The 26839-nt window shown below is 37.0% G+C and overlaps 6 protein-coding genes across 18 annotated transcripts; 3 read left to right on the top strand and 3 right to left on the bottom strand.

Annotated features, from left to right (window-relative positions):
* Positions 1 to 336: 336 nt before the first annotated feature.
* LOC140771927 (transcription factor VIP1-like) lies at positions 337 to 2894 on the bottom strand. Its single transcript, XM_073113766.1, has 4 exons — positions 2317 to 2894; positions 2031 to 2163; positions 919 to 1003; positions 337 to 831 (listed from the first exon to the last, which is right to left on the bottom strand). Exons 1-4 carry the CDS (start codon positions 2814 to 2816, stop codon positions 584 to 586), a joined length of 966 nt encoding a protein of 321 aa, XP_072969867.1. The 5' UTR covers positions 2817 to 2894; the 3' UTR covers positions 337 to 583.
* Positions 2895 to 10397: 7503 nt separating this feature from the next.
* Positions 10398 to 16628, bottom strand: LOC140772571 (cytochrome b-c1 complex subunit 6-1, mitochondrial-like). Of its 7 annotated transcripts, XR_012106315.1 has the most exons (7): positions 15473 to 16379; positions 14715 to 14804; positions 14500 to 14552; positions 13308 to 13441; positions 12581 to 12659; positions 10652 to 10769; positions 10409 to 10559 (listed from the first exon to the last, which is right to left on the bottom strand). XR_012106315.1 is itself a non-coding variant. In XM_073114706.1 (5 exons), exons 2-5 carry the CDS (start codon positions 16393 to 16395, stop codon positions 14520 to 14522), a joined length of 216 nt encoding a protein of 71 aa, XP_072970807.1. In that variant the 5' UTR covers positions 16396 to 16424; positions 16503 to 16628; the 3' UTR covers positions 13448 to 14519. The 7 variants fall into 7 exon arrangements, 2 of the variants coding, with proteins under 2 accessions (XP_072970807.1, XP_072970806.1); XR_012106312.1 differs by having other exon boundaries at positions 10398 to 10559; positions 12581 to 13441; XR_012106316.1 differs by lacking the exons at positions 10409 to 10559; positions 10652 to 10769 and adding an exon at positions 12273 to 12411.
* Positions 11723 to 12376, top strand: LOC140771972 (RING-H2 finger protein ATL74-like). Its single transcript, XM_073113826.1, has one exon. The coding sequence runs from the start codon at positions 11723 to 11725 to the stop codon at positions 12374 to 12376; it is 654 nt and encodes a 217-aa protein (XP_072969927.1).
* Positions 16629 to 16887: 259 nt separating the features above from the next.
* On the top strand, positions 16888 to 17487 carry LOC140772570 (histone H3.2). Its single transcript, XM_073114703.1, has one exon. The coding sequence runs from the start codon at positions 16963 to 16965 to the stop codon at positions 17371 to 17373; it is 411 nt and encodes a 136-aa protein (XP_072970804.1). The 5' UTR covers positions 16888 to 16962; the 3' UTR covers positions 17374 to 17487.
* Positions 17488 to 17770: 283 nt separating this feature from the next.
* On the bottom strand, positions 17771 to 22417 carry LOC140772569 (protein FAR1-RELATED SEQUENCE 5-like). 6 transcript variants are annotated; one of them, XR_012106311.1, is made up of 8 exons: positions 22302 to 22417; positions 22174 to 22215; positions 21855 to 21939; positions 19067 to 21279; positions 18781 to 18887; positions 18611 to 18697; positions 18469 to 18525; positions 17771 to 18303 (listed from the first exon to the last, which is right to left on the bottom strand). XR_012106311.1 is itself a non-coding variant. In XM_073114699.1 (8 exons), exons 3-8 carry the CDS (start codon positions 21859 to 21861, stop codon positions 18265 to 18267), a joined length of 2472 nt encoding a protein of 823 aa, XP_072970800.1. In that variant the 5' UTR covers positions 21862 to 21939; positions 22174 to 22215; positions 22302 to 22417; the 3' UTR covers positions 17771 to 18264. The 6 variants fall into 6 exon arrangements, 4 of the variants coding, with proteins under 4 accessions (XP_072970800.1, XP_072970801.1, XP_072970802.1 ...); XR_012106310.1 differs by having other exon boundaries at positions 17771 to 18292; XM_073114699.1 differs by having other exon boundaries at positions 18781 to 18849.
* A 1172-nt stretch (positions 22418 to 23589) lies between these two features.
* LOC140772649 (fibrillin protein 5 homolog) lies at positions 23590 to 25879 on the top strand. 2 transcript variants are annotated; one of them, XM_073114817.1, is made up of 7 exons: positions 23592 to 23983; positions 24080 to 24198; positions 24313 to 24435; positions 25112 to 25210; positions 25298 to 25342; positions 25414 to 25487; positions 25618 to 25879. In XM_073114817.1, exons 1-7 carry the CDS (start codon positions 23722 to 23724, stop codon positions 25700 to 25702), a joined length of 807 nt encoding a protein of 268 aa, XP_072970918.1. In that variant the 5' UTR covers positions 23592 to 23721; the 3' UTR covers positions 25703 to 25879. The 2 variants fall into 2 exon arrangements, with proteins under 2 accessions (XP_072970917.1, XP_072970918.1); XM_073114816.1 differs by having other exon boundaries at positions 23590 to 23983; positions 25414 to 25879.
* Positions 25880 to 26839: the final 960 nt, after the last annotated feature.

Genomic DNA, 26839 nt, shown 5'->3' with positions numbered 1-26839 from the left:
AGTTAAGCATTTACTCATCTGTCATTTTAGATTAAGAAGGCCATCATGTGGCCAAAGAATTAAGAGACCCACTTGTCCAATTCCCAATCACTTGAATGGATTAGTAGAAGCATTGGGGCCTCTCAATCCTACTAGAGTAACAAAAGAAAAGAGCACCAGTATCTATAACAGATGACACTTGACCTTCTTCCTTTTTTGGAGTAAGCATCAAGTCTCCTCAATGTAGTCACTGATAGCATTGCAAGGGCCCCAGAGCAAAGACTTAAGAACTCAAAGTTTTTTCCAAATTGGACTAGTTGCAAAAAATGCTACCTACTGAAGGGACAAGTGTTACCCTTGGGATGAGCAGTCCAATTCATATCTCAAGGAGGATTAGATAACTCTCTACAATCTCTATGATCAATTACAGATAGGCACATACACATTAAAAAAACAGTTTGTCAAATGTCTTGGGGTACAAAATATTATTATAATTACTGATACAACAAGATAACATCAACTTTTTCTAAGAGGTATGTCACATGCATATGCTATACATGAGCTATCATCTCTACCTAAATTTCCATTTGGTATGCCATGAGAGTTACAGATCCATGGAGTCATTCAGGGACTGACTGCTTATTGGTTGCCCATTTGAAGAAGTCTGTGACTGAGTTGGGTGGATATGTTGAGCCAATTGACCACCAAGATGAGGTAATTGCTGCTGTTGAGAGAAGAAGGATGACATAGGCGGCTGAATTCCTCCACTATAGGAAAGCCCATTCATATTGGGAATTTGTCCGGTAGCGATCTTAAGCCGCTGTACTTCTTCTCTCAAAGCCTCATTCAGAGCTGTAAAAGATCAAGAGATCAGCATGAACATCTGAAGTTTAACTAAAATCAGCAAAATGGAATCCCTAAATGCATCAAAACTGATACCATCACGAAGTTGAGCCTGCTGTTCCATGGCCTGCAATCGCAACTTGAGTTCTCTATTCTCAGAAGTTAAACCAGTAGTGTCTCTCTGTATAAGAAAAATGAGATATTACTTCATTATAGTCAAATATGATGGAATATTTAAAAGTTGATTGAAGAAAGCAATGTTCCAACATTTAAAATGTCAATTGCTTGGAAGCAACGAAACCAGTTCAATTTTTTCTAGAAGAACCTGACGAACAAAATGATTGGAGACAACGAGATTGGAAGGTAATAAAAACAAGATCTTGTAAATGGAATTATATGAGCAAATTTTGATGTTCCATAGGGATTTAAGCTGAATCTAAGATCCTGTAAGTGAAAAACATGATCAAGTGAATGTCAGCTGAATCTGCATGCTAATTGGCAATTAGAACCACCGCAGAATCCCAGTTGGTGAGAAAAAAGAAAGAAAATAATACACTCCCAAGTCCCAACTGATAACAAAGCATTAAAAAAAATTTAGATCTACGATTCACACAGATCAGAACTAATGCGTATGCACTTGATCGCACCACCAAATCCAACTCTATAATCTTAAACTAGTGTCAGGATTATCACTTCGAAGATCCTATTACCAATGCACCTACTAAGCTATTGCAAATAAGCAAATTGGTAGTGGTCTCTGGACAGCAGAAGGAATATGCAGAGCTTTTCATCAATTATCACACAAGATATCAGGTGTTCTTCCTCTGTATATTTTAACCATGAAAAAAAAACTTACTAAATAAAAAGGAAATTTTTTTTATAAAGCTCTGTCACTAGAGAGGTAGAAGAGATATTTCTCACTTTAGTAGCTCACTTTTAGATCTCAAATTCCCAAACCTTAGTGTGAACAAGGACAAGAAATGTCATAAAATATATGAATATTATATGCATGATTTCTGTTCCAGGCACCAAGGGAATTAAATCCCCAAAAGGCATCAAAGACACCAAAAATTACTAGATTTACACTAACACAAGAATCTTCCGGACACACACCAATGCTTAGATAGATTGAAACAAACATTCTAGAGAACAAATCCCATCAAGTATACGAGAGCAAAAACTGCTTAATCCTAGAATACAATTCCTACCTGCAGAAGTGTAACTTGAGCTGAGAGAGTGGTCGCTTCTGTCTGAAGTGTTTGCACCTTGCGTTCGAGCTCGCTTGTGTACCGAATCTTCCTCTCCTTTGATCGAGCAGCAGATTGCCTATTCGCGAGAATCCTATAGCATAAAAAAGAGGGGAAAAGAACAAGATAAGAAAGGAATAGAAAACCCAACACAAGGAAAACTAAACGAAACCGAAATCGAGCCCAAAACAATCAAACTTAGATCGAAAAGGAAACAGAAGACCAAAAAAGTAGATAAAAGTCACGCCTTTTCGCTCTCTTGGGATCGAGCAAAGCCAACTCGGCGAGCTTCTCGGCGGCCATCGCCTTCTTCGCGTAATCGGGCAACGAATCCCCCTCAAACGACGAGGAGCTCACCCCATCCATCGATCCACTCCTCCTATGATGCGGCCTCTTCTCCACTCCCCCACCGCTATTCCCCTCCTGCAACACCAAGCCCTCGAAGAACGCCGCATCGAAGGAGAGGCTCCTCATGTGCGCCGTCCCACCTCCCCCTCCAGCGCCGCCGCCGGTAGCTTCACCGGCGACGGCGAGGGCGGCGGAGGAGGATGGCGTGGTCTCGTCGGAGAGGGAGGGGAAATCGAGGTCGGAGATGGAGAAGTCGGGGTCGGAGTCGAGCAGGAGGTCGTCGGGGAGGCGGAGGAAGGTCTCGGAGTGGGCACGACGGTGGCCGGCCACGGCGTTGGGCTTGGGGAGCGAAGGGGGTGGGATTTGGGCGGTGCCGAACCGCGCGGTGACGGGATCCATGATTGGATTTGGAAAGAGTGGAGAAGAGAGTGGTGGGTGGTGGTGACTGGTGGTGTAATAATTTGGAACGGAGAAAAAAAAGGAGTCTTGGGAGTTGGTGTGGGGGAAAATTAAAATAGAGATAATTAGTTAATTACACTAATAAAACACTCCTCTATGGATAATTACACTAGAATACAATTCCTAATACTATTCTCATTTCTATATAATTTCTTTTTGTGTGTGTTAAACCAAAAATGTAATTATTACTGAGATTCGCACTAAAAATTAATATAATTTCTTTTTAATCACTACTCATTTTAGTTTACTATTACAGATTTACCTAATATTTTTTTAATAATACCAAGATTAGTCTTATACTGCCAAAGAGAATATCTCTCAGTACTAAATGGATGATTAGTCACATCGAAATTTTTTAAAAAGCTATCAAGAAGTAAAAACATTCTTTTTCGACCCATCTTCTCTATTTTGTTGAAACTACATCAATCTCCTTCTCCATATGGAAGGTTAGCTAGAATAAAAAACAATTGTTAAATAATTTTTTTAATATTACTGGAATTTTGGTTTTCTATTTCGATGTTCGAACAACGTTACCTTCATTTGAACGAGAAAGAGACATTCAAACGACGTTTAGACTATTCGATAAAAACATTCTTTTTCGACCCATCTTCTCTATTTTGTTGAAACTACATCCTTCTCTTCTCCTTACCGAAGGTTAGCTAGAATAAAAAACAATCGATTTGAATAGGTTGACAATGTTCAAATAATCTTTTTTTATATATATTGCTGGCATTTTGGTTTTCTATTCCGGTGTTCGAACAACGTTACCTCCGTTTGAACGAGATAGAGGCATTCAAACGACGTTTAGACTGTTCGATAAACTTGAGATTTAGAAGGGGTTAGTTTTCAAAGTTCGTTTGAACATGTCGGCTAGTTCAAATGATTTGCGGAACGTGTTTGTAGTGATGCATGGGCGTTCAAATGTTGTCTGCCCATTCAAAAGATATGCAGAATGGGTTTGCAACGGTGCACGGGCATTTGAACAATCATCAAGCTATTCAAACGATTCACTGATTCTTCTTCTCCAAGTCATGCTTATAAATAGTTTTGTTAATTTTTAGGGCAAAATGAGAAGAAAAAAAATGTGAGAGAGAGTTTTGTAAGAGGAGAGCGTTATGTGAAAGAACACTCGTCTATTGTATTTGAAAGATATTGGAGGCTTAAAAACTCTTTGTATTTGCATCTATACTAGATTAGAGGTTTTGAAAATATTTTATTTGTATCTCTACTAGTGAAATGAAGATTTACGGTGCCCGTAGATATAAGCATATGGCTGAACCACATAAATCTCCTCTTTTATTTTTCTTTATTTTATAGTTTGCATATATTTAAAGTTCTTTTTTTTTATTACCTTGAGTATTTAAAGTTGTCTAAATTTAGCATCTTAATTATAAATTTTTCATTTGGTCTTAATATAAGCTTTACTAAGATTTAGTTTACTTTAATTTATTATTATTCTTTTTAGATTTATTTGTGGTCATTGAAAATCACTTTCCCTATCTCCCACTCATTTGGCATTTAACACAATACTGCCTTCTTGACCTAGTCGTCCACTCATTTGGCATTAAACTTTCATTTTATCCCTTCTTATCTAAATGATATCCTCCCTCATCCTAACTAACATTCTCATTTATTCTCTAACAATCTATTCACTTCTTTCCACCAACTAGCTCCTGCTCTTCCCCTCTATTCGAGAATCTCTCAACTTTTGAGTAAGATAATATATATATATGAGTAAGAAACAAAATCAACTATTAATGTTACAATAAAGGTGTTGATAATTTTATATCCTAATAAAAAAGAATAAATATATTACTTTTTTTGCCCCAAATCACCCAATTAGTTTATTCTCTATTTTCTCTTTTTTTATATAAAATTAAGAGCCTAAAAATTAATTATGTGACACTTAGAAAAAAAAAATCTAGATTTCAAAGATTTTCAATAATTATGTAATAACCCAAGGTTAAAAAAAAAAATTTCCTGCACTGCATGGCACGACAGCTCGTGCCATGCAGTGGCAGCGGAGATGGGCACCACGCGCCCCAAGCGCTGGCCCGGCCAACTTGGCCAAGCCAGCTGGCGCGGTGGGCCCCCGCCGCCGCCTCCCTCCCACCGCCTCTCTCTCCCTTTTCTTCCTCTCTCTCTCTCCTTTTCTCTTTCGAGCTCTCTCTGACCTTTCTCTCTTTCTCTCTCTCTCAAACTCTCTATCTCTACCCACTACCGCCGCCACCTCCTCTAGCTCCGGTGAGCCTCCCTCCCTCCCCCTCTCTCTCTCTCTCCCTCCCTCTCTCTCTGCCTCTCTCTCTCTATTTCTCTTTTCCTCCTTGTCGGCTTCCTCTCGGAACCGTCGGAGGATTGAGCCGTCGGCGAGAGGCCAGCCACTGAGTGGCCACCAACGGCTGCACCCCTTCCCCATGGCCCAACCCTCTTCTTCCTTTTTCTTTCTTCTTCTTCTTCTTCTTCTTCTTCTTCTTCTTCTTCTTCTTTCTTCTTCCTCTCTTTCTCCTCCTTCTTCCCTTCTCTCCTCTGGCTGCACCCTGCAAGTGGTGCTGGGCTCGGCCCAGCGCCCTTGCAGCGCTAGGCGCTGGGCTCGGCCCAGCGCCTTGCTGTGCATGGTGCTGGGCTGAGCCCAGCACTATATATATATATATATATATATATATGTGCACAATTAGTTTAGCTTAGTTAATTTAATGTATTTAAGTTGTACAAATTAAATATAATCATATCATAGTTAGTATATAATTCTAATTATATCATGTTTAGTAAAATACCTGCAATATAAATTATTATTTTAATCCTAAGTAGGTAATAGTAATTATTAGGGTTATATACGTATATTCTTACGTAATTATTTGTAGTAACTTAATTATTATTTTCTTAATTATCAAGGAGAATAATAGGCAGATAATTATATTTTAAATACACTATTAAATAATATAATTATGATTAATAAATAACAAAAATAAATATAGAAATGAAGAGTACATAATTACAACAAGAAACTATCCTTTTGTTAGGTTAATTTTAATTAATAGAAAGACTGACATATTTGTTATAAATAATTTCAGATCCCAACCCCCCTGTTTAAGATCCCGTGGACTTAGCTATTGAGGCGTGATCGTTATCATAGCAGCGTGAACGAGCGGTGGTTTGGTATTTGCAGTGGAGTGAGTAGTCTTATCTTCTAGATCCCTTTCTCAAATTAGGTTATATTATATATTATGTACATGCATGTTTTGGCCTCCAGCATGATTATATGACTTTATCTAGAGATGATTACAGTCGAGCATATTTTTATCATGTATATAATTAGGTTGATCTTGGATATGAGTATAATGATGATAAATAGAGATGATGAGATATGATTATACTGTGGTGAAGTTATGTCCAATTGATTTGTAGCATGGGTATGCATATAATAGATAAGCATGAGTATGCATGTGTTAACTATATAGTTGGAAACTACATTGCATCATTTTTTTCTTGATTCCTATTCCACCTAAATTCCTGTTATGCATTGACTTGTTATCATACTGGATGTATGCATATGATCTGTCATTTAGAAGGAAAGCATGAAATGTAATTGATAGGATAGTTGATAGAAAGCGTGAGGATACCCGAGTGGGCGCGAGGGTTAGGGCGTGCTTGGAGATGATTGATCGCTCGACATAGTCGCGATCCTGTTGGCCTTACGTCTGAGGTCGTTAGTCTGTGTGCGCAGCAGACATTCGGACACATGCCGTTCGCCAGGGCATATGTGGCGAGTTATCCTCACAAGGTTTCTATCAACTATGTGGGTGTCCAGTCTGGATGGATGTTGATACTCTAGCGGGTGGCGGGGTATGATTATATTAGAGATACTCTTGCGGGTGGCGGAGTATGCTCTGAGCCTTTGGACATGATGTTGAGACCGGGTACCGAGTATTGACTGTGCACAGTGGTCTAGTATGATGATATTATACCGAGATGTCGGTGATGATCGTGATGTTGAGAAACGCATATGATTTCATTATTATCTGACATACCTGATTATTGAGTGGTCAGTATATACATCACATATGATTGCATTTGATATCATAGCATTGGCATGGTCGGCATGCATCATATATCATATTTGATAGAGAGTTATGATGATCATATGACGTGGTGACCTGCTTATTCATTGTCGAGGATTATGTATTCTTATCAGTTATGACATGTTATCTATATTTCATTTATGTATTATTGAGGACACCTTCATTTACTCATTCATGACATGATACTCTTTCTGATTCATATTATCCAGTACTTGATTTACTCTCTGTTTGGTATCACTGATTTGGGGTAAGGTCTATTCACTGAGCCTTTAACTCATGACTCTCTTGTTTTCTCCTTTCCAAAAACCCAGGTGAACGAGAGGAGCAGGATACTCCCTCAGAGACCTTGCTGGTGAGTGAGGAGTAGAGTGTGGTTAGTGTTGTATGCCAGATGAGTTATCTTATCTGATGTAATAGTTGACATCCTCCAAAGTGTATTTGTATCCTTGTCTTATATTTTAGCAGGTGATTTTGTACTTGTATAAGTATGTATATACCTCTGTTGTGTATATGTAGTTATGAAAAGCTCTTGATGATGTGTTGTGGCCTGTGTAGGGCCCATGTAGGGTTATTTATATGCTGTTGACAGTTAGACTTGAGTTATTCGTAGTTTAGATATTGTGGATAAAATTATGATGTTGCTACAGGTTTATTTGATTGTCAGTAACAAACCGAATGGTCAGGTGCTATGCACGTGCCGTGTGGGCTCGTGCTATGCACGTGTTTAGAGTGTGGGTGTCACAAATTATCTGATAAAATAGAGTAGGAAATGCTTTTGAATTGTGTCTTGGTATGACATGGGCTAATTGTATTTGGGCCTAATTTGAGTGTGGCCCAATTATGATCTTAATTGGGCTTTTACACTTAGGCCTAGCTTAGGCCTGATTAGGACAATATCCAATTTAATTGTGTCACTGAGAACATAATGAATATGGGAAAAATACATTTACCTTCTTGTAATTTGGCTAACATATTTAACCTATGTGTTGTTAATTTTTCCATCCAAAAAACAATGATGAGGGGATTCTTTATTAAGATCATCAAACTTTTGACATTAAATCTGTGTAAGCTTTTAATTTCATAAAAAGATCATTTTTTTTTTCAATTTTATTGCCACAGTTGTAAATAGGTCAGAATCACAAGTGTGTTAAGTATCATAAATGAAAGTTCATGAATTTTCCCAAATTATAATGAGGTAAAATATTTAGTCTTGTCCTCTGATAAATGTTATGTATTTGGATTCTGATTCCTATTGCATTTGTAGTATGATATCACATGTTTTAGATGACTTTTGTACAAGGGCAAACTGAAACTTTCTCATTATTGACTAATTAAGTTTCAAAATGATAATTAAGTGATGCCGATGGTGATTATGATATTCATAATTGTGATATTTGAAGTATTTTTAGTTGCAATTATGTTAAAAAAGAAGCCATTAAAATGATATGAGAAGGTGAAACATTTAGGGTTTATTCAGTTATATTCTATCGTGGAATTGTTCTTAGAGCAACAATGAAATTATATAGATATTAATGTGAAACCGCGGGATCATTAGTCTTCCTTTGGTTTGAAGTTAAGCCCCGAGCTTGATTAGCTAATATCATTTCTTAGTTTTAATTTTAAAAAAAATAAATTTAATTAGATATAAAAAAGATAAAAAATTATTTAATTGCATAACTAATTTAGGAGTTCTTAAACTAATTCGAGGATCCCCTAAACTCAATGGGTTTGGATATGGCAGAAAAGAGATAATTTCACATCCAAAACTCATAATGTAGACAAAAAAATTTTAAAAGATTTTATTTGTTATTAATCCTAACATAAAGAAAAAAAGTTAATATATATATATATATATATATATAAATAAACCTTACAATAAACAGATAAGACCCTTAATAACTATAATAAATAGATTAACAAGAAATAACTCAGGACTAAGTCCTAAAATGTCAGTGATGTATATCTTCTGTACCAATGAACTTACTTGTGCTAAATACTAGTAGATTGCACTGCTCTAAACTTAAGCCAAATTCTCTCTCTCTCTCAAATGATTTCAAAGTATCCAACCTACAAAAGCCTACAAGTATCTTCATCCACCATGATCCACTAGCAAAAAAAGGGCAGCCTACCTGTATAAAAAGGACCCAAAAGTACCACTAAAAATCTAATCATCTCTATCCACACTCAAATATCTACCACCATAATCAAATGGATCAAGGAGGAGGCACAAATTCAGCAACCTAAACTCCACATTCCTTTCAGATAATTTTCTTTAAGTCATTCAAAGTGATACCTTTCTGTCTGATGACTAGTACTTGGCTGCTGGTTTTGTGCCTTCAAATCAATTGGCTTCTGACTGCCTCCTGTTTTTTATTTTTGTTTTCATTTTTAATGCAATTTATGGATCTTTACACTACTAGCTCTTGGAGTCTATCCACTCTTTCCCTTTCTAGTCACTGACCACCATGCCAGAATTGGAATCCATTATCCATGGGATAGAAATTATATACTTGGGTCATTAAAGGTATTTCCAACTTAGGCAATCTGCAATATTCAAAGCATAAGATATGAACCATATGATTCCCATGGATGAAACTAAGACTAGTAAGTTGAGCTTGGTTTGATTCAGTTTTCTTTCTCACTTTCCTTCTTTGACCTGTATTTAAACAAAACAGGACATAAAAGTACCTTCAGTATCGCGGCCATACCAGAGCGGTATGGTATAACTAGAAGATCAAGAGAAACCGAGAGAGAGATTAGATAGATGAGAAACTTTAAGACTTTCTAGTTTGACTAACCGATCAGCAACATAATTAGCCTCTCTTTTATAATAGGTATAAGACAAAAATGTAAAGAAGAAAAGAGATTGAAAATATCGGAGAAAAGATACTTACATCTCCACATAACAACAAACTTGTGGTTAAGATTGTTGATAAGAACTTCACAGTCCAACTCCACAATGAGGTTGAAGAGGGGTATTTAGTTTGGCAACTTTGGCCTCTAAAATCATGTGAATTTTCTATAATATTTTCAAACCCTAAATCATGTGTTTAGTACACTTTAGTGGGATCTTTACACCCTATACTTTTAATAAAATACCTAATAAAAACACCTGAACCACCTTTCTATTGGTCTAATTTAAAAGAAACCCTGATTAGAGTGAAAAGATAGGTGTAAGTTGAAATGAACACATGACATAGGGGTGTGAAATTAAAAAAAGAACCCATGTAAATATCTCAGTGTCATACTATTTGAGAGCTTTATATCTTCACACTGTTTGAGATCTTTAGCTCTTCCTTTTTAGTTGTCCTTTTGGGCTAAGATCAAATTAATATCTTTGCCCTTTTTCTTTTGAAAATGATAGAACTCTAGTTGCCACTTATGTATAGGAGATCAGAGGGCCCACATTGTATAATATTATTGTTCATAAGATAATGTCAATTTGTAACTCTTTATGTTAGTATAAAGAAATATATATTAATGAGTATGGAATTTGGATAAGGTTCTCTTTGGATACATCAAAATGCCTCACACGTCGATGCCTTTCTAATGCTCTGGATAGGATGAAATGAGATTAATTGAATCCAAGTAGTGTTGCTGTATTCTGGCCAAGCATGAGAATATATATCATTTTAGCTCATACACTTAATTCTATTCTCTATAGATAAAATTTATCAAAAAAAACACCCAACATACCTGAAGAACATTCTATTTTCTATATGACGCCACGATGAAGGCTTCTTTCGAATTGGAGTGTTTGAACATCGTTGGTTGGTCGAACGGTTCAACCACCCGATATCTCTCGTGTGGTGACCTGATTGAGCCCAGATCATATCATCCTATTAATTGATGTTACGTAGAAACTAACTCAAAAAAATTTAAATCATCTAAAGTAAAATATAAGTTTGAACCATAAATATCTATATGGCAGGATACTTACTGTCCTTATAAATTTTCAAAAAATAAAAAACAAAATAGTTGATCCAATTCAAAATAATATGCTTTAAAAACCTATGTTGACAGATAAGAATTCAATACATAATTTTACTCTAATGCTAGCACAGCATGTTAGCATGTTGAGAAGAAAAATATATTCGAAAAACACACATGCTTTGCACATTGGAGAGGTGGAATGACACTTGGGCCAACTTGTTCCATGAGACTGATCTGGAACCTGCCACGTAAGACTTTAACGGCAGTGGGGGCCGCCTAGCAATGCCAGTATGACACGTCAGCAGATGGTGCGCCACGTGGCCATCCTCCCAGCGGTAAATAATGTGCATGAAGGGGAGAAAGGAAGAAAAAGGAAAAAGGCAATTGGGACAGAGAAGATGATGGGCTTGAAGTGGTGGCTATAAAATTATGACATAATTTTGAGTGCGCTAAGAATATATATATATATATATGAGTTATATAAGTTATATAGTTTAGAAAAGGTTGATGACTCCTTTGAATATTTAGGAGGTCGTTATCTCGTGATTACTAGCTTATTCCTAGGTATGTTGTCCCTAAGCTATGTCATTAGACAGACTAATCCAAGACTATAAATTCTAAATCCTAAAATAAATTTTCTTTTATTGTAACCTATATAGCACTTCCATCACATTATACTAGTATAGACCCACCAAAGTAGATTTCAAATTTGGCTTAGTTGCAGCTGAAGGCACAACTTATCCCTAGCAAATAAGCCCACCACTCTATATAAACCATAACAATCAACACCACCTGGAATTCTGATTCAAACTACTAGTCTTACATTCTACAACCATGCCTTCTGTTACTTCCACTTTGCACTCCCTGAGTGTGAACTACTACTATAGAAGAGCTCTACTCCACACTCCACTCTATAGGCAACCTTCAGAACCTAGGCAGCCGGCCACCGGAATTCCAGTCTCAGATGCAGATGGCGGTGCATCGACTAACGGGTTTGATGCCAACGTCGTCATGATCCTGGCCGTCCTCCTATGTGCCCTAATTTGCGCCCTAGGGCTCAATTCGATAGTCCGGTGCGCCCTGCGGTGCTCGAACCGGATGGTGAACAGACCCGAGCCTAACCATGCAACCCGGTTAGCCCAAACCGGGTTACCAAAGAAGGCCCTGCGAGCCATGCCGGCCCAACCCTATTCCGTAGGTCTAAAGCTGCATGCGACTAACCCGGAATGTGCGATTTGCCTCTCAGATTTTGAACCAGGTGAGCGCATTCGGGTCCTGCCCAAATGTAACCACGGGTTCCACGTCAGGTGCATTGATCGGTGGCTTCTGGCTCACTCGTCATGCCCGACCTGCCGGCGGGGCATGTCCGGCATGCAGCAGAAGAGCTCCGGTTGCTCTGAGATGGACCGACCTCGTCCAGACCCGGTTCAAGCAATCCTGGTACCATTAGAACCTGAAGGTTTCAATACTCCTTACAACAATCTTTAGTGCTCATTACAGAGCTTCTTTTGTCAGACTCAAATCTGTACATAGTTCACAATTGATTAAAGTTATGACAAAGAGTGGGTACTTCATGAAATTTTGTAAGAATATCATTATAATACTTAAGTGTTCTTAGGGAAGAATATTTAAGTTGACAAAGGCATGAAGTGGGTGAAGAATCAGTAAAGAATTATACTACTCTTTACATACCTCAGTGCTGACACCACATTAAACACTTCCAATCACATAACAGCTCCATTTGCCAGATGCCACGTGTACTTGAGAAGCTCTATAAACATCAACAGCCAAAAAGGTCAGGATTAGTTGAGATAGTGGAGGACGATATTAATGGCATATGAAGCTGAAACCACTATAAAATATATATATATATAGTCCTAAGTTAGCACATCTGAAAGATACTTGTGTGAATCTTTTGCAATCAAATATCCATAGATTAAACTACCATTTCACTCGGGAAGCCTCAATGGCTGCCACCTTTGCCGATCCAGTTGAACTTTTTTGGTGGACAGCACTTATTTTTACTTCCTCAAGAGCAATGATGCAAGAAAGCAGAATTTGGAGGATGACAAAGCACCATGTTTCATTCATCATAGACAAATCATACACAAAGCAAAGCAATTCAATTCAATCTCTCCATTCAGATTCTGCTAAGAGGGTTACAAGAGCTGTTTACCATATACATTCTAACATCTTGCAAGCATGACACCCCAAACATGAGTACATAGGCAAACAAAATTAAAGAAAGATGAGAGAGATTCACAAACTTTGTAGAGATTTCTATAATTAGACAATGACAGGGAATATAAGCGCACATCCTTTCCTCTTCTTCTTTTTTTCCTTACAAATGAGTGGACGATGTTGCACCAGCACTAATTTCACTGATGAAGAGTTAAAGAGAATCAGTATTAACCACTACCAGAGCAAGTGATAAGAAATTTCTGGGAGATCCGAAAATTGCGCCAGAATTTATTCAAGCAACATCAGACAATCCCTGCCTCATTTCAGCAACAAGTGACATGCAAGCTAGGCATCAGGACCACATAATCGTATCTGCAAAAGATGTTCGATATAAGGCTGGCATGAAATAGAAACGAATCCATTTGGTAAATCAACATATCATGATCATCTAGATTACCCAGTAATATAGTCTCCACAATCCACATTCCTAAACCCTTAAAGGTACCAGAAAGGACAAGAGCAGCCACACAAAAAAAGGATAAAGTGATAATTTTACTATATTAAACACTGAGCTATCTAATCATCCCTTTTCATATAGATGGCCACGAGGAATCAGCAAAAGTTTCCCCACTCCACAGAGCAATTCTAGACTTATTTTTCACACAGATTGTGAGGAACATTATTATCTCAGTTTACATTCACACCTTAATGAGGAAGACCGAAGACGAGCTCCTGGCACACATTAAAGAGGGGAAGAAAAAAATCTCTTTTGTTGAGGCATCAAAGGTATGTGAGTGAAACCAATTCCAAGAGATAAAAGCCTAGTCATTTCACCTTTTCTGAGTCACATAAATAACTTTCTGTAACAATGAGTTCAGGGTATCAGATTCTCTTCATCCAGATTCCAGATTTCCTGGAATGCATAAAACACCTATACATTCATAATTCATAGATTGCAAGCTAATCGTGCATGCTCATAGCTAAAACATGGAGGTGCAGATTGTTTCCACTTAGAACAATTTATCACTACATCCACTCTTTCAAGTTTCAACATGCATAGCTTGATTTGGAGATGGTCTGCAAATGTGGCATCCCAAGCAACCAATATACTGCATAAGCAAAGTGCACAGCAATTTTTTTACATGTCTTTAACCACATTGTCACAAAATTGTTCTCTTGAAGAGAATCCAACTAAAGGTGATTGTAAGCCTATAACAACTCAAAAGATCCAATATGCCTTAGCTGAGGTATTGGTTACAACTGGGAGTAACATTTAACAATGTAAGAACTGACAAATCATCATCAATCAAATCTTTGGGCCACAGTTGACATTTTTAAACATGTACTAATGCTTATGACAAGCCAACAGATGGACTTATTGGATTCTGATGAGTAAAAATTTACTCATACTCATAGAGGTCATCTCTCACCAAAAAAGATAGCTGCCTTGTCACTTCAGCTTATCAAAGAGTTTCTCTGCAACCTGTATGTCAAGCAGAAATTCTCAAATAAGAAAGATGATAATAAATTGCATATGAAGAAATGATTATATTTTTCTATAATAAATAAGTTACCTATTCAGACTCACTAAAATAATGTGATATATTGTCAGGTCAAGTTAAAAATCCGCATCTAATATACTCACACAGTTATCAATGCATCTCCAGTAATCGAAGTACTGGCCTGTACAGTGCTTGTGTCCAGTTTCATCATTGTCAATTCTCTTAACACATTCCTGCGTACCATCAAATCAACACGACTGACTCTAACTTAGATGCATAGTAAAATAGAAATATTAGATAAAAGGTCAATTACAAAGTAAATGCTGAAAATACTGAAGTTGAAAGTATGAGCAACAACTATACGCAAGCCATTGATGATATCACAAACAAGATTATCATCAGAAAAAGGTTATTTGTAGTATCTCTAACGACATCTCTCAATACATCAATCAACACAAGAATTAAATATCTAGAATAGCAAGTTTGTACGATCGGAAGAATTGGCAGGTAACTTAAGTTCTCACTAGATGTGATGCTCTTGTTCCAATTATTTTATGGGCTTCCTTATTGCAAATGCCCACTAAAATATTTATATCAAGGTTCAATGATTATCAGTTAGCAGAATTACAACAATTTAAAGACCTTCACGAGTTGACTTACTATAAACATATATCAGACTGCCAGGTATTCCTGTAATAATTTATAAATATTGTAACTATATTTCTGGTACGCAACTTCCAGGAAAAGTTCAACTAGCTAAATCTTGACTCTTGAGGCTCTCAAACAATGTCAGCGTTTAGTATTATTAATACTTATAGACTAACGAGTATGACATACAGTGTTATGTGTGTGCAAATGATAAGAAGAAAGAACTAATCAACAAGAAAATTCAAATTATTACCCGATATTGATAAAATTGTTTAACACATTTTGGCTTGTAGCGTTCCTCAAGGTACTTCTTTGGGTCAACTACTTCCTCATCCGCCCTGACATAAAAGATAAATGAAGCAAGCATATATTTTAAGAAAAGAGAAAAATAACTCACGGTAATTGGTCTAGTGAACACCAAAAATATCACTAATAGTGAGTTTATTAGTTCTGTGCATATTTGTCACCCTAAAGCACTCGTTCAAATTTGATTCCTCACAATAGATAATTCTGCACAAAGTAGGGTATTTAGATATATCAGACATGTTTGTGAATGAGATATTGCACTTGCAGATGCCTCTGGACAACTTAGGCCGGCAAACATGAGGTAGAAAGTCTGAAAAATGGAGAACAGGTGGTCAAGGAAACAAAATCACATAATTTCCTCACACTCCTTGATCCTTGCGACAAACTACTATACCACGAGATATGTAAGAGCTCATCATCTTATAAAATTATGTATTAAAGAGTAAAGACATAATACCAAGTTCAACAATTTGCATCCGGAAACAACCTTGCTGTCAAATTGAGATATTTTTTAATCTCCTCTGCCTAGCTTATTTTTTCTTAAAAAACCCAAAGCAACTCAATGAGGAACGGAAATAGAAAATATGATCCGAACGACATTTACCATGATGCACCGAAGCATCTGAACTGAACTCATTAGCACCCAATTCAATTGGAAAATGGAAACCATATCAGCTGCAAATTATGATCATTATTACCTTTACAGCTTCGTTCCTTAAATTATTTAGAATTTGTAAGTTTGAAAGGAATGCTAGAAGAATCTACTGGCTAAATAATTTGGCAGAAGTAATTCAGAATAAAAAAAATGATAATTTTAGAAATTAACGAAACAAGCAATCACGAGATGAACTGGAACGCTCACATCGACATCAAACTCGAGAGCTGGATACTAACTCCTCCTGCAAAGACAGAAGAAAAGCAGGCATCAGATTAAAAAGCTTAAACGCGGGAATTAGTATTGTGGTTCAAGTTCGAACCTTTCGCTTCGCTTCGAATTGGGGTTTCCAATGCGAGCGTTGGAGAATACCCTAGAAAAAAAGGCTATTCGATTTTTCAAGATTGTGGAATATTTGATGGCTGACGGTCGATCTCGACCAATCCGGATGCGGGTTTGAAACTCGACCTCCTGTGATTGATGTGTTTCGCAATAACTATAAAATGTAGGCGGTTGTTTGTAAAAATCACCATATATATTCTCAAGCTAGGATCGAGATCCGTGTGCTCTCTAATCTCTCAATCCTTACCGTCCGTTTCCTCGCCAATCCAACGATCCAAATTTCACCCTCCCTCCCCGAACCGCCAATCCCACCTCCAAAAGTTTTAAATTTCCCCTCTACAAATAGAACCCTCCTCTTCCCCCAAATTCCCATCATCTCCATTGCCCAAATCCAAGCCTTAACCCTCTCTCTCGCTCTCTCTCTTACACACACACGCACAATGGCTAGAACTAAGCAAACTGCGCGTAAATCTACCGGCGGTAAGGCCCCGAGGAAGCAGCTCGCGACGAAGGCCGCCCGGAAGTCGGCGCCAGCGACCGGCGGCGTGAAGAAGCCCCACCGATTCCGCCCTGGAACCGTCGCCCTCCGTGAGATCCGGAAGTACCAGAAGAGCACGGAGCTGCTCATCCGGAAGCTCCCGTTCCAGCGCCTCGTCCGCGAGATCGCCCAGGACTTCAAGACCGACCTCCGGTTCCAGAGCTCCGCTGTGGCGGCGCTGCAGGAGGCGGCGGAGGCGTACCTAGTTGGGTTGTTCGAGGACACGAACTTGTGCGCCATCCACGCGAAGAGGGTGACGATCATGCCGAAGGATATCCAGCTCGCGCGTAGGATTCGTGGGGAGAGGGCTTAAAATCTTTCTGGGTTACGGAAGGGCGGGTTTCTTGGATTAGTAGTGGGTTTGTTTGTGTATCTAGGTTTGGGTTTAGGAACTTTAATATGAATTTGGAATGCAATCCCTCTCTTATGTATGCTTCGCATATGCAGTTCTTATATAATTTTTTTTTGTGTTTATTGGAAGTATAGTAATTAATAGAGGTTAATTTAGGGTTTTTGTTCTGTGATTAGCAAGAAATCAGGGGGTCTAGTTACAAATAGTTCAATACAAAATGGAGATGGGTCTCTCTTAATTGAATACAAAATGCACAAGTACAAGCAGAGCATCTTACATCTTTCCTTTGGGAAATCCTGCTCGAGAGAAGGCAATGGAGGATATATGGTTTTAAGTGATCATGAGTGAAAATGACTCATTGACAAAGATCTCATCATTGTTCTTCATATATTGAAATCCTACTACAAACTGAGGTAAGAGAACTATTTTCTCGCTGTACAAGAAAGCCTATCAAAACCATCATATAAGTGCGTATATATTAATTAGGTGAAGCTTCATTGCCCTTACTCACCCAAGAAAAGAGGAGGACTAATATGAGCTTACCCAGGACATAAATCTTCCTGTTGCGAAGACTTTTATAAGTCATACAGAGATGGAAATCCTTGCTACGAACAACAGATACATCAGAAAAGATATCCTCATCGACATTTGTTGCCGTCTGATGTACAATAAGCTGACACTTTATGCACCCCTAAGCCGAAGGCAATCTGCTAACTGTATAGTAGAATTCATCTGAGTGTCAATCCATATTGTCAACAGGAGAGACCATGGCAGCAAACTCAGTTGTTTCCAACAAAATTTTGTTTATGCCTTCACAAGCCCTCAGGTATATTTGAGTATAACTTCCACAGCTCAACTCCCAAGCTCATCACTATTATTCCTGCAATAACACTTAACAGTTAACACACTTGTAAGAACCAGTAATTAGCATCTCCTCATTTCACCTGGTAATGATAAAAGATGCATGTTGGATTAAATTATATCTGGAACTAATTTTCCCATCAACTCCTGTATTATAGACATCAAAATGCAGTATGTTATCCAAATGTCGGATACCTGAATGTATTGTGTACAATTAGATGCTTGAGAAGTCTGAAATGAAGCAAGAGATTCCTACAAAAACAAGGGATAAGGTAAACAAAAGCGTAATTTACTTAATAGATTTATCATATTATGTATCCTGATATCCGATTTGTACTCTTAATATTGGAGTAAAGCTAGAATGTGGACTTGAATGAATTCCTTCACAGTTTGTTGGTCCTGATGGATTAGAAAGGTCAATGCCCTAAAAGAAATATATAAGAATCAAGTTAAATCTCAAGATACAATGACCAAGTTTATAGAGTAGACAAGAATTCAGAACTATACCTTGTATGTCTTGTATGCTGGAGGAGTTTGACTGCCAATTGACGACATATTAGGAGCCATCTCCAAGCCCTGTGCCACATAGTATTCTCCAGATGAGGAAAATGTACCTTATAATTAAAACAAAGAAAGAAAGCACAACATTACTGCACAAGATAAAGAAAAGGCATCCCAGTCGCAATAATTGGACAAATGGTTCCTGTTACTGGAAACCAGATCCACAGAGCACATTGACAAGCCTCACCATCAAAGAGAATTACAATTTTCCAAGTCATTGACACAATAATACCTGCAACAGGACATTCCCTGATGGAGTAGAAGCATCTGACAGAGAATACGGCATAGGAGGCTGTTCTGGACAACATTTCTTCTTCTCTTGCAAACCCTTCTCAATGCAACTTCTGAGATGAAACTTACCCTTCTGGCCTTTCTTTTTAAACCCTTTCCCTCTTATACTGTTTGCACTATCCAAGTTCCTTTCTGCTTCATTGCTTTGGCTTGTAGCTGATAAAGATATGTCAACATCAGTATCAGTTAAAGATGCATCGATACTGGTTTGCTTTTGCAGGATTTCTTTGACCTTTTTACTCAACTCAACTGAATACTGGTCCAACAACCTAAAAGCTTCCTCACATTCCGATGCCCGGGCCACCAACCTAACATATTTAGGACACAAGTACTTGTACCGACTTGAAACTTCTGATGTAGTATCTGCTTGAATAATTCGCCCCTGAAGATCTTGCAGAGTTGGATCTCTTGCATTTTTTGTCCATCTTTTCATTATGTATCGATCCGGTATATACTTAATATCCATGGTATCCAGAATTTTCACAGCATGGCTACACAAAAATCCATGTGTCTCAAACTTTCTACAGGAACATGAAACAGTCTGCTCTGAAGGGTTGCCAAAAACTTTATACTGACTGTTCTTACCTAAAACTGCAACCATATATTCACGACATGGGCCAGTTTCATCACGATGAAGGATGTAAGCTGATTGAAACTCTTCATATTCTTCTTGAAAAAGCTGAAATATCATATTGGTGTACACATCTGCAGCTTGAGTCAGCATAGGAGCTTTAATTTTGAAGTACGGTAACTTCAATCTTGAGTTATATTCAACTTCCAGTTCTTTGTACCGCCTATCATTAACCACCTTTTCGAAATGCCTCAAAAATAGTATTAGATCTATATCGGACTTCAGGAAGTCCCGAAGATCAGAATGTAAGCTTTCATTCAATTGTGTACTCCTCATTCCTGCTGAGAAGGCCCATTTTACATATGGTTTAGCCCATTTATCTTTTTCTTCAAATAACTTCTGCAACCAAATATTATCACGAAGATTATGCTTGTTAATCATTGCATCCCAAGCAGTAAGAAACTCCATGTCTTCCTCATAATCATTTATGCATGCTTTGAATTCCTGCTTAAAATCGCAGTCGCCCCTGAAGAGATGATTCAAATGCTTCATGGCATTCTCTTTCAAGCGCCAAATACAAATACCATGATATGCTTCTGGCATCACTAAGGAGATAGCATTTGCAATTATACCATCTTGATCTGTAAATATAGTTTTTGGCTTTTTCCCAGACATAGCATGAAGAAAAGTCTCAAATAGCCACTGAAAGGACTCAAAGGTTTCATCATATAGAAGTGCTGCTCCAAATAAAACTGTCTCACCGTGGTGGTTAAAACCAACAAAAGAGGCAAAGGGTCGAAATCCTTTGTTGTTTCTGAATATTACGTCAAAAGAGATAACATCACCAAAGTGACTATAATCTATAATCATCTTTGCATCTGCCCAAAAAATGTTACTTATTCTCTCCTCGACATCCAATTGCACTGCATAGTAGAACAAAGGGTTTTCCAGTGATTGGTCCTGAAAGCAATTTAAAAGAATACCTGTTTCACCATACTTCATATCTCGTTGTCGCTTAGTCCGAAGGTGACAATTTTGAACTTGCCTATTATATGATAAATTGTCCCTCACACCATCATGCCTGCTTTCAGGTTCATTGGCATTTTTCGGAATTGTACCAGAGTCATTTGATTGGTCAGCTTCAGAAGACTGAGCACTAGGCATCTTTCTTTGCGAAGGATTGGCACAAGATTCAATAAACAGAGGATGATTATGTAGGGATTCGAAACCGTAAATTTCATATTTGCCATTTTCCTTTTTGCGTCTAATAACCATATGAGCAAGACAACCGGTCCTTGTTTCAGGCTGAGGATTTTTTGTATGAGTGCTTCTTTTATCGGGAGCTCGAAACCCTTCTTTAGAGCATGTAAATTTTCTTGAGGTTATTTCACCAGTTTTTCTACTTTTATTAGCATACTCTCTTCGAACATTGAACCCCAATTTCCATCCATATATTCTATAAAATTCATATGCCTCCCTTTCAGAATCAAATTCTAGGCCAACCCTGGGTGTATAGTCAATATCTGTATCTTGACGATTTGAGAAACTTCGGACTGCTTCACTATCTGCCATATTTATTCCGTCTAGCATTTAATAAATAAATCACATATTAGTAACATGAAAAAATGTCTCACCATGCAATTACTATATTCATTAGCAGAAAGTAGCTTTTCATTTTAAACTCCAGCTTGCATTAAGACTCGGCACTAATTCACTTACAAGAAGAGACTAAAATTTAACTCATCTCCTATTCAACAAGAATTCTCATAATCAGCATATATAAAGTTATAAACTAATCCAAGAAGAGTTGGATCCTTGAGGAACAAACCATTTCATATCAAATCTACAAATTGGTCATACCTACTTCTTTTACATATCAAGATAGGATTTTGCTTCATATAAAGAATAGAAAATCAACCCCGAGGCTCCTTGATGATAAGTAGATAGATCAGATGGAGAAGGTAATGATTCTTTCAGATGTGATGAAGACCATGACAAGTCCTAAGGGGGTACATTAGGAGGTATTATACAGATATCATGAGTTTATATTATGCACAGATTTTTTTCATGGCAAGAAGTGCTAAGCTTTATAATGGACGGTATTACTAGCATTGGCACTAAAATTTTGAGGATCTCAAACAAAAATTCAAAGTATTACCCGACATTGACACAATCGTTTAACACATCTTGGCTTGCAGCATTCCTCAAAGTACTTCTTTTGCTCAACTACTTCCTCGTTCCCCCTGATATACAAGATAAATGAATAAGTTTATATTACTAAATGATATCACAAAACAGCGAGTTCATTCATTCTACGCGTACTTGCCAACCTAAGGAATTCATTTCAAATTCAATGCCTCATCATAGATAATTCCGCTGGAAGTAGCTAAACAACTTGAACTCAAACGTTTGCAGAGATAATTTAACAAAAAAAAGTTAATGAAAGAGGCAACAATGACATGAACTCAAACACTCACATGGAGATCAAACTTGAGACTCTAGAGCTGGATTGATTCCTCCTGCACAGAAAGAGCAAAATGCGGGCCATTAGGTTTTGCAATAATCGACAACAGCTTAAACGAGGGAATTGGGATTGAGATCGAACCTCACGCTTCTCTTCCAATTGGGGTTCGAAATGCGATCTTTGGAGAAGAACCCTAGAAAGGACTATTAGATTTTCTTTCTATTTTTCCCAAACTAAGGAGCATTTGATGGTGGCATCCATCCTGACCGTCAGATCCGTGAGTTGGGAAAGATGAACGGCTGTCTTTTATTACTAGAGTGGTTCAAAGGAATAAGCTACGCATAAATTTAATTATTTAAAAAAAATTAAAAACACACTTTATTTTATTTTTATTAAGAATAAATAGTTTCACAAGGATTAATTATAATTAGCTCTTCTAAACTATTACTATTTATATATATTAGTATGAAACTTTTTTTATATCCAACTAGACTCCATGAATTAAAAAAAATTAAATAAAAATCCACATAAACCCCTTAGTTTATGGGTCCATGTGGTAAAAAATTTATTAATTCAGGGTATATGTAAAGAGTAATAATAATTAGAAGAGATTAAGTGCAATTAATCTTAATATTTAACATGTACTTGCTGTGGCTTTTGTTTGTTGGAACTTGGAACCTATTTTTTATGGAGATTAGTTCATTTGTCTAATTTATTATTTAAAATTAATGAGTCTAAGATTTTGTTTGGTTCATGTATAAGAAAATGTTTCAAAAATAACTTTATATGCATATAAGATATCTCTATAATTTTACCCACTTCATGAATAAGATAGTGTGAAGCTAAATATGAGAAATAAAATAATAGTTACAACTCGGTGTATAAAGAAGACTATTTTTGCTGGTCAATTTTATTATATCTTAAGTATTTTAATCAAAATTAGTGTTGTAAAAAATAAGTCAAATAGGACTTTAGGGCATCGGTGAGAAAGAAGTCAAAAATAGTTAGGTATAATAGATGACATTTTGATTTTTTTTAATAGTAAAAAATATTTATTAAAAAAATTTGATAAAAATATATATAAATAAATATTTATTAAAAAATTATTTACACATAAAATACTAACTAAATCCACTCTAAATCTCCGAAGAAGGTTATGAGTTAAAGAGCCTTGTGGGAAACCAATCAACTCTAATAGAGTTGGTGATATTTTTCTCATGAATAAAAAGGTTATGAGTTCAACTCCAATATCAAATAGTTTAATTCAGTTGATATCTTATAGTGTAATTAGTTTAGAATAATAGTTCAATAGCGTAACATGACTTTTCGACTCTCTGAGCGAGGTATCATGTATGAGAGAGAATATATATATATATATATATATATATATATATATATATATATATGCACCAGAATGTTATCCTCTCAACTAAGGATGGCCACGTGAATGGCTATAGATTTCTAACCTCCAATACTTTCTGATCTTGGCAAAGAAAGAGAATGCCCATGGATCGCAACCCGAGTGGACCCATTCCTCTCCATCTCTCCTCCCCTTAGCCCAATGGCTGCTTCTCTATTCCTCCAACCACCACTCCCTGGCCATCGCATCGCCTCCTTGAGGACTGGAGATGTCTTCCCGTCGCCCCAAATGGGGGTTAAGAGCTCCACAAGCAGAGAAATCTCCATTCTGAAGAGACCCATTTCAATCCACAGTTCAGCTCCAGCAGCAGCTACTGGAGTAGTGAGTGATTCCAGTGGCAACCAAGGGGGTGACTATGAGACTCCCGATGAGATCAAAACAGCGCTTTTCGCGGCACTGGAAGGTTAGCTAGTGATGGCAGTTCATGGACTGATGGATTTCTGTTACTTTTTCTATCATGAATGCTTGATGACTACTTATTCATGGTAAATTTCTGAAGGCATTAACAGAGGGATATTTGGGATTACTTCTGCAAAGAAATCAGAGATAGAAGGCTTAGTTGAGCTGCTGGAGTTGCGAAATCCGACACAGGAGCCGACCGACAAATTGCGAGATAAGGTGTAATTCAGAGTTCATAGTGAAAAGATGATGACAAGTAGCTGAATTAGTTGATTCATGTATACGATTAGTTCTGTGATGGTTGCTGATGTTAAATTGTTGAGAGGATGAAAGGTGGATGGATGCTGGAAGCTGATCTATAGCACTATATCGATACTGGGCGCCAAGCGAACAAAGCTAGGATTGCGAGGCTTCATCAGTTTAGGGGATTTTTTCCAGATAATTGATGTTCCAAAGGTTAGTTGAGTTTCCATAGTTTGTCATAAAATCCATTATTTGTGATGTGCTGTTGATCCATCATTTTGAGTATATGCCATTCATTTCTGGGTGAAAGGAATCACTTTTGTGAATGAAGACATAAAGAAGCTATTTCAGGTCTCAGGAATATTTAGGGTAGGCCCACTGAAGGCAGAAAATTTTAGGTGACTCAGATGTTTGATATCTCTTGTTATAATTATACCTATTATAAAGATTTGCTATGAAAAAAGATAGTAATTGTGTAATATTATTCCTAAGTAGAAGTAAAGTATATGTTAAACATGTTTGCCACTTCCTAACATGAAGTATAATCATCACAAATTATGCTAGTTAGTAGAGGTTAACTAATAATATATGCCTGCATGCCATCTTTGGCAAACAAAGTAATTGAATTGGCTCAAACTTGTGCTGAAAATTAGATCAAAGACAGCACAAACAAAGTTATGTAGCATCATGTAGTGCAGCTCTAAGATACTTCTCTATCAAATTTGAAATTCCACATTGGTTTCAAGGTTTGCGCTGCCTAATATAAAGGGAATGATAGAATTATGCCTTTAGTGGCCAAAATGGCCTCTAGAAAAGCAAAATAAATGTTAATTTTTTGCTATCTCTTTGAAATAATGGAGTTTTAGCATCACCTTCTCTACACCCAAAGGAAAAGGCAGTCAATGTGATCAAGTTCAGCGCGAGGGGATTTAAGATGTTGTCAGGCCAGCTTACTATCGAGGCATCGTACAAGATTGCAACCAAAACAGTAAGGACCTTTGCCTTCTATCTTAAATATACATGTTCTTAGCCATGAAGTTTACCTCTAAATCTTCTTCATCTGATCTTCTCACAGAGAGTTAACATCAAGCTTGAGAACTCAAGTATCACTCCTAATCAGGTAAAATCATCTGCAACTATAACATAGAGCAGATTATTCCAATTGACTGACACCAACATGACGGTGAACAGTTGATGAATCTTTTTGAGAAGAATTATGATATTCTCCTTGGCATATTCAATCCAGAAGGTTGGCTTGAGATAACGTATCCTTCCAGCATTGCAGAGTTACACACTTCAATTTTAAAAATTATCGAGATTTATATTAGTTGGAATGAGCTAAAGAAGACAGATGAATAGCCTCTAGTCAATGTTGTTTTCACCTAAATATGCTAGATATGTCGATGACACCATGCGTATCGGAAGAGATGACAAAGGAAACATATTTGTATTGGAAAAAACAGAGCAGACTGAATTCTGAAACAGTATGCTCTCTATGATATTATATGTTGATGGCTAGGAGATTGCCATAGCATTCCCCAACTCCGTAAGGAGAATTATCAAAAATTTATTGAAATTTTATGAGAGACATATGTAAAGGAAAGATCAATAAGATATACCAGTTTTTGGTCTGCAATGCATCTGTATCTTTTTCGCCCTTCTTGTTTGTGATTTCTCTGCTTCTAATTCTATGCTTGAAACACATTCCTCATATGCATGACATATATTTGAACAGATTATGTTACTGTGTAGTTTACAAGTAACAAAAAAGAACAAAGATTAAAAAAAAAATGGAAATTTATACCATCTAATAAAAACCCTATAAATTTATAATTCAATGACAAGTGAAAAGACCAATAGCAAAGAGTTTCTGCTCTGATACAGGAATCTGTATCAAATAATGCAAACTTTCCTTTCTGCTCTTAATTTCTTATGAGAATCATTTTACTAAGGGTGCTGTTTGGAGGAACAGAGTGGGCAACCACCTCTTCTATTTTTGCATATAAATTCTCTTAGACGCTATATGCATTGCATGTAACCACTCCTTTGGTGATCATGGTACGCCATTCAATCAAATGGTCTTAACTATTGCTACTTAGTGACCACTACTATCTAATAAAGAATCATTGATCCTTGCAGCACTCCCACTTACAACTTAACACTACCTCCCAGTTTTGGAGTTTGGAAACATCCTATTTACAACTCCAATATGATGGTATTATTCATTATGGAATAGCTTATAGTTTGTTTTTCTTTATCTCCACTATTCTCAACCACCACAATAACAAATGGGAAAAGAAAGAAAGAAAGATGCAGTTTTAAAGCTAGATTTGTTGAGAAAGTGCAGTGTATTTGCTCTCAGCCTATCAATTCCAGCTCTGTAAGTTTGACTGTCCATTAGAAAAGGTGGAAAAAGATAGGTGGAAAGGAAGGTACTGGTTAAGTGATATGCACATCCACAAGATATTTTCTCATCTAAAACTTTGGCAAACATTAGAGGATGGATATCAACCAAACTTAATGATTAAAATATGTTAGAATTTTGTTAAAAATAACTTACAGTCTATCTCTTTCTTTCTTTCTTTTTTTTGTCAATTAGATATCAATCTATAAAATA

Source organism: Typha angustifolia, chromosome 12, assembly GCF_048772165.1.
Source record: "Typha angustifolia cultivar Huaian chromosome 12, ASM4877216v1, whole genome shotgun sequence".
NCBI classification, from domain to species: domain Eukaryota; kingdom Viridiplantae; phylum Streptophyta; class Magnoliopsida; order Poales; family Typhaceae; genus Typha; species Typha angustifolia.
The sequence above is the reverse complement of the archived record's forward strand: the minus strand, read 5'-3'. Positions and strand labels throughout refer to the sequence as shown.

Bases quoted from the DNA above. Each gene is read 5' to 3' on its own strand.
- LOC140771972 (XM_073113826.1), top strand. From the start codon at position 11,723: ATGCCTTCTGTTACTTCCACTTTGCACTCCCTGAGTGTGAACTACTAC.
- LOC140772571 (XM_073114705.1), bottom strand. From the start codon at position 15,586: ATGCTTGCTTCATTTATCTTTTATGTCAGGGCGGATGAGGAAGTAGTT. The intron at 14,805-15,472 runs GTAATAATTTGA...GATGGTACGCAG, and splicing joins AACAATTTTATCAATATCGG to GAATGTGTTAAGAGAATTGA. The intron at 14,553-14,714 runs GTGAGTATATTA...CTTGACATACAG, and splicing joins GGAGATGCATTGATAACTGT to GTTGCAGAGAAACTCTTTGA.
- LOC140772570 (XM_073114703.1), top strand. From the start codon at position 16,963: ATGGCTAGAACTAAGCAAACTGCGCGTAAATCTACCGGCGGTAAGGCC.
- LOC140772569 (XM_073114699.1), bottom strand. The intron at 18,698-18,780 runs GTATAGTTCTGA...TATTTCTTTTAG, and splicing joins CAGCATACAAGACATACAAG to GGCATTGACCTTTCTAATCC. The intron at 18,304-18,468 runs GTATCCGACATT...TTAACTGTTAAG, and splicing joins ATTGTACACAATACATTCAG to TGTTATTGCAGGAATAATAG.
- LOC140771927 (XM_073113766.1), bottom strand. From the start codon at position 2,816: ATGGATCCCGTCACCGCGCGGTTCGGCACCGCCCAAATCCCACCCCCT. The intron at 2,164-2,316 runs GCGTGACTTTTA...TTTATGCTATAG, and splicing joins GATCCCAAGAGAGCGAAAAG to GATTCTCGCGAATAGGCAAT. The intron at 1,004-2,030 runs GTAGGAATTGTA...TTTCTTATACAG, and splicing joins CTCAAGTTACACTTCTGCAG to AGAGACACTACTGGTTTAAC.
- LOC140772649 (XM_073114816.1), top strand. From the start codon at position 23,722: ATGGCTGCTTCTCTATTCCTCCAACCACCACTCCCTGGCCATCGCATC. The intron at 24,436-25,111 runs GTTAGTTGAGTT...CTACACCCAAAG, and splicing joins AGATAATTGATGTTCCAAAG to GAAAAGGCAGTCAATGTGAT. The intron at 25,211-25,297 runs GTAAGGACCTTT...ATCTTCTCACAG, and splicing joins ACAAGATTGCAACCAAAACA to AGAGTTAACATCAAGCTTGA.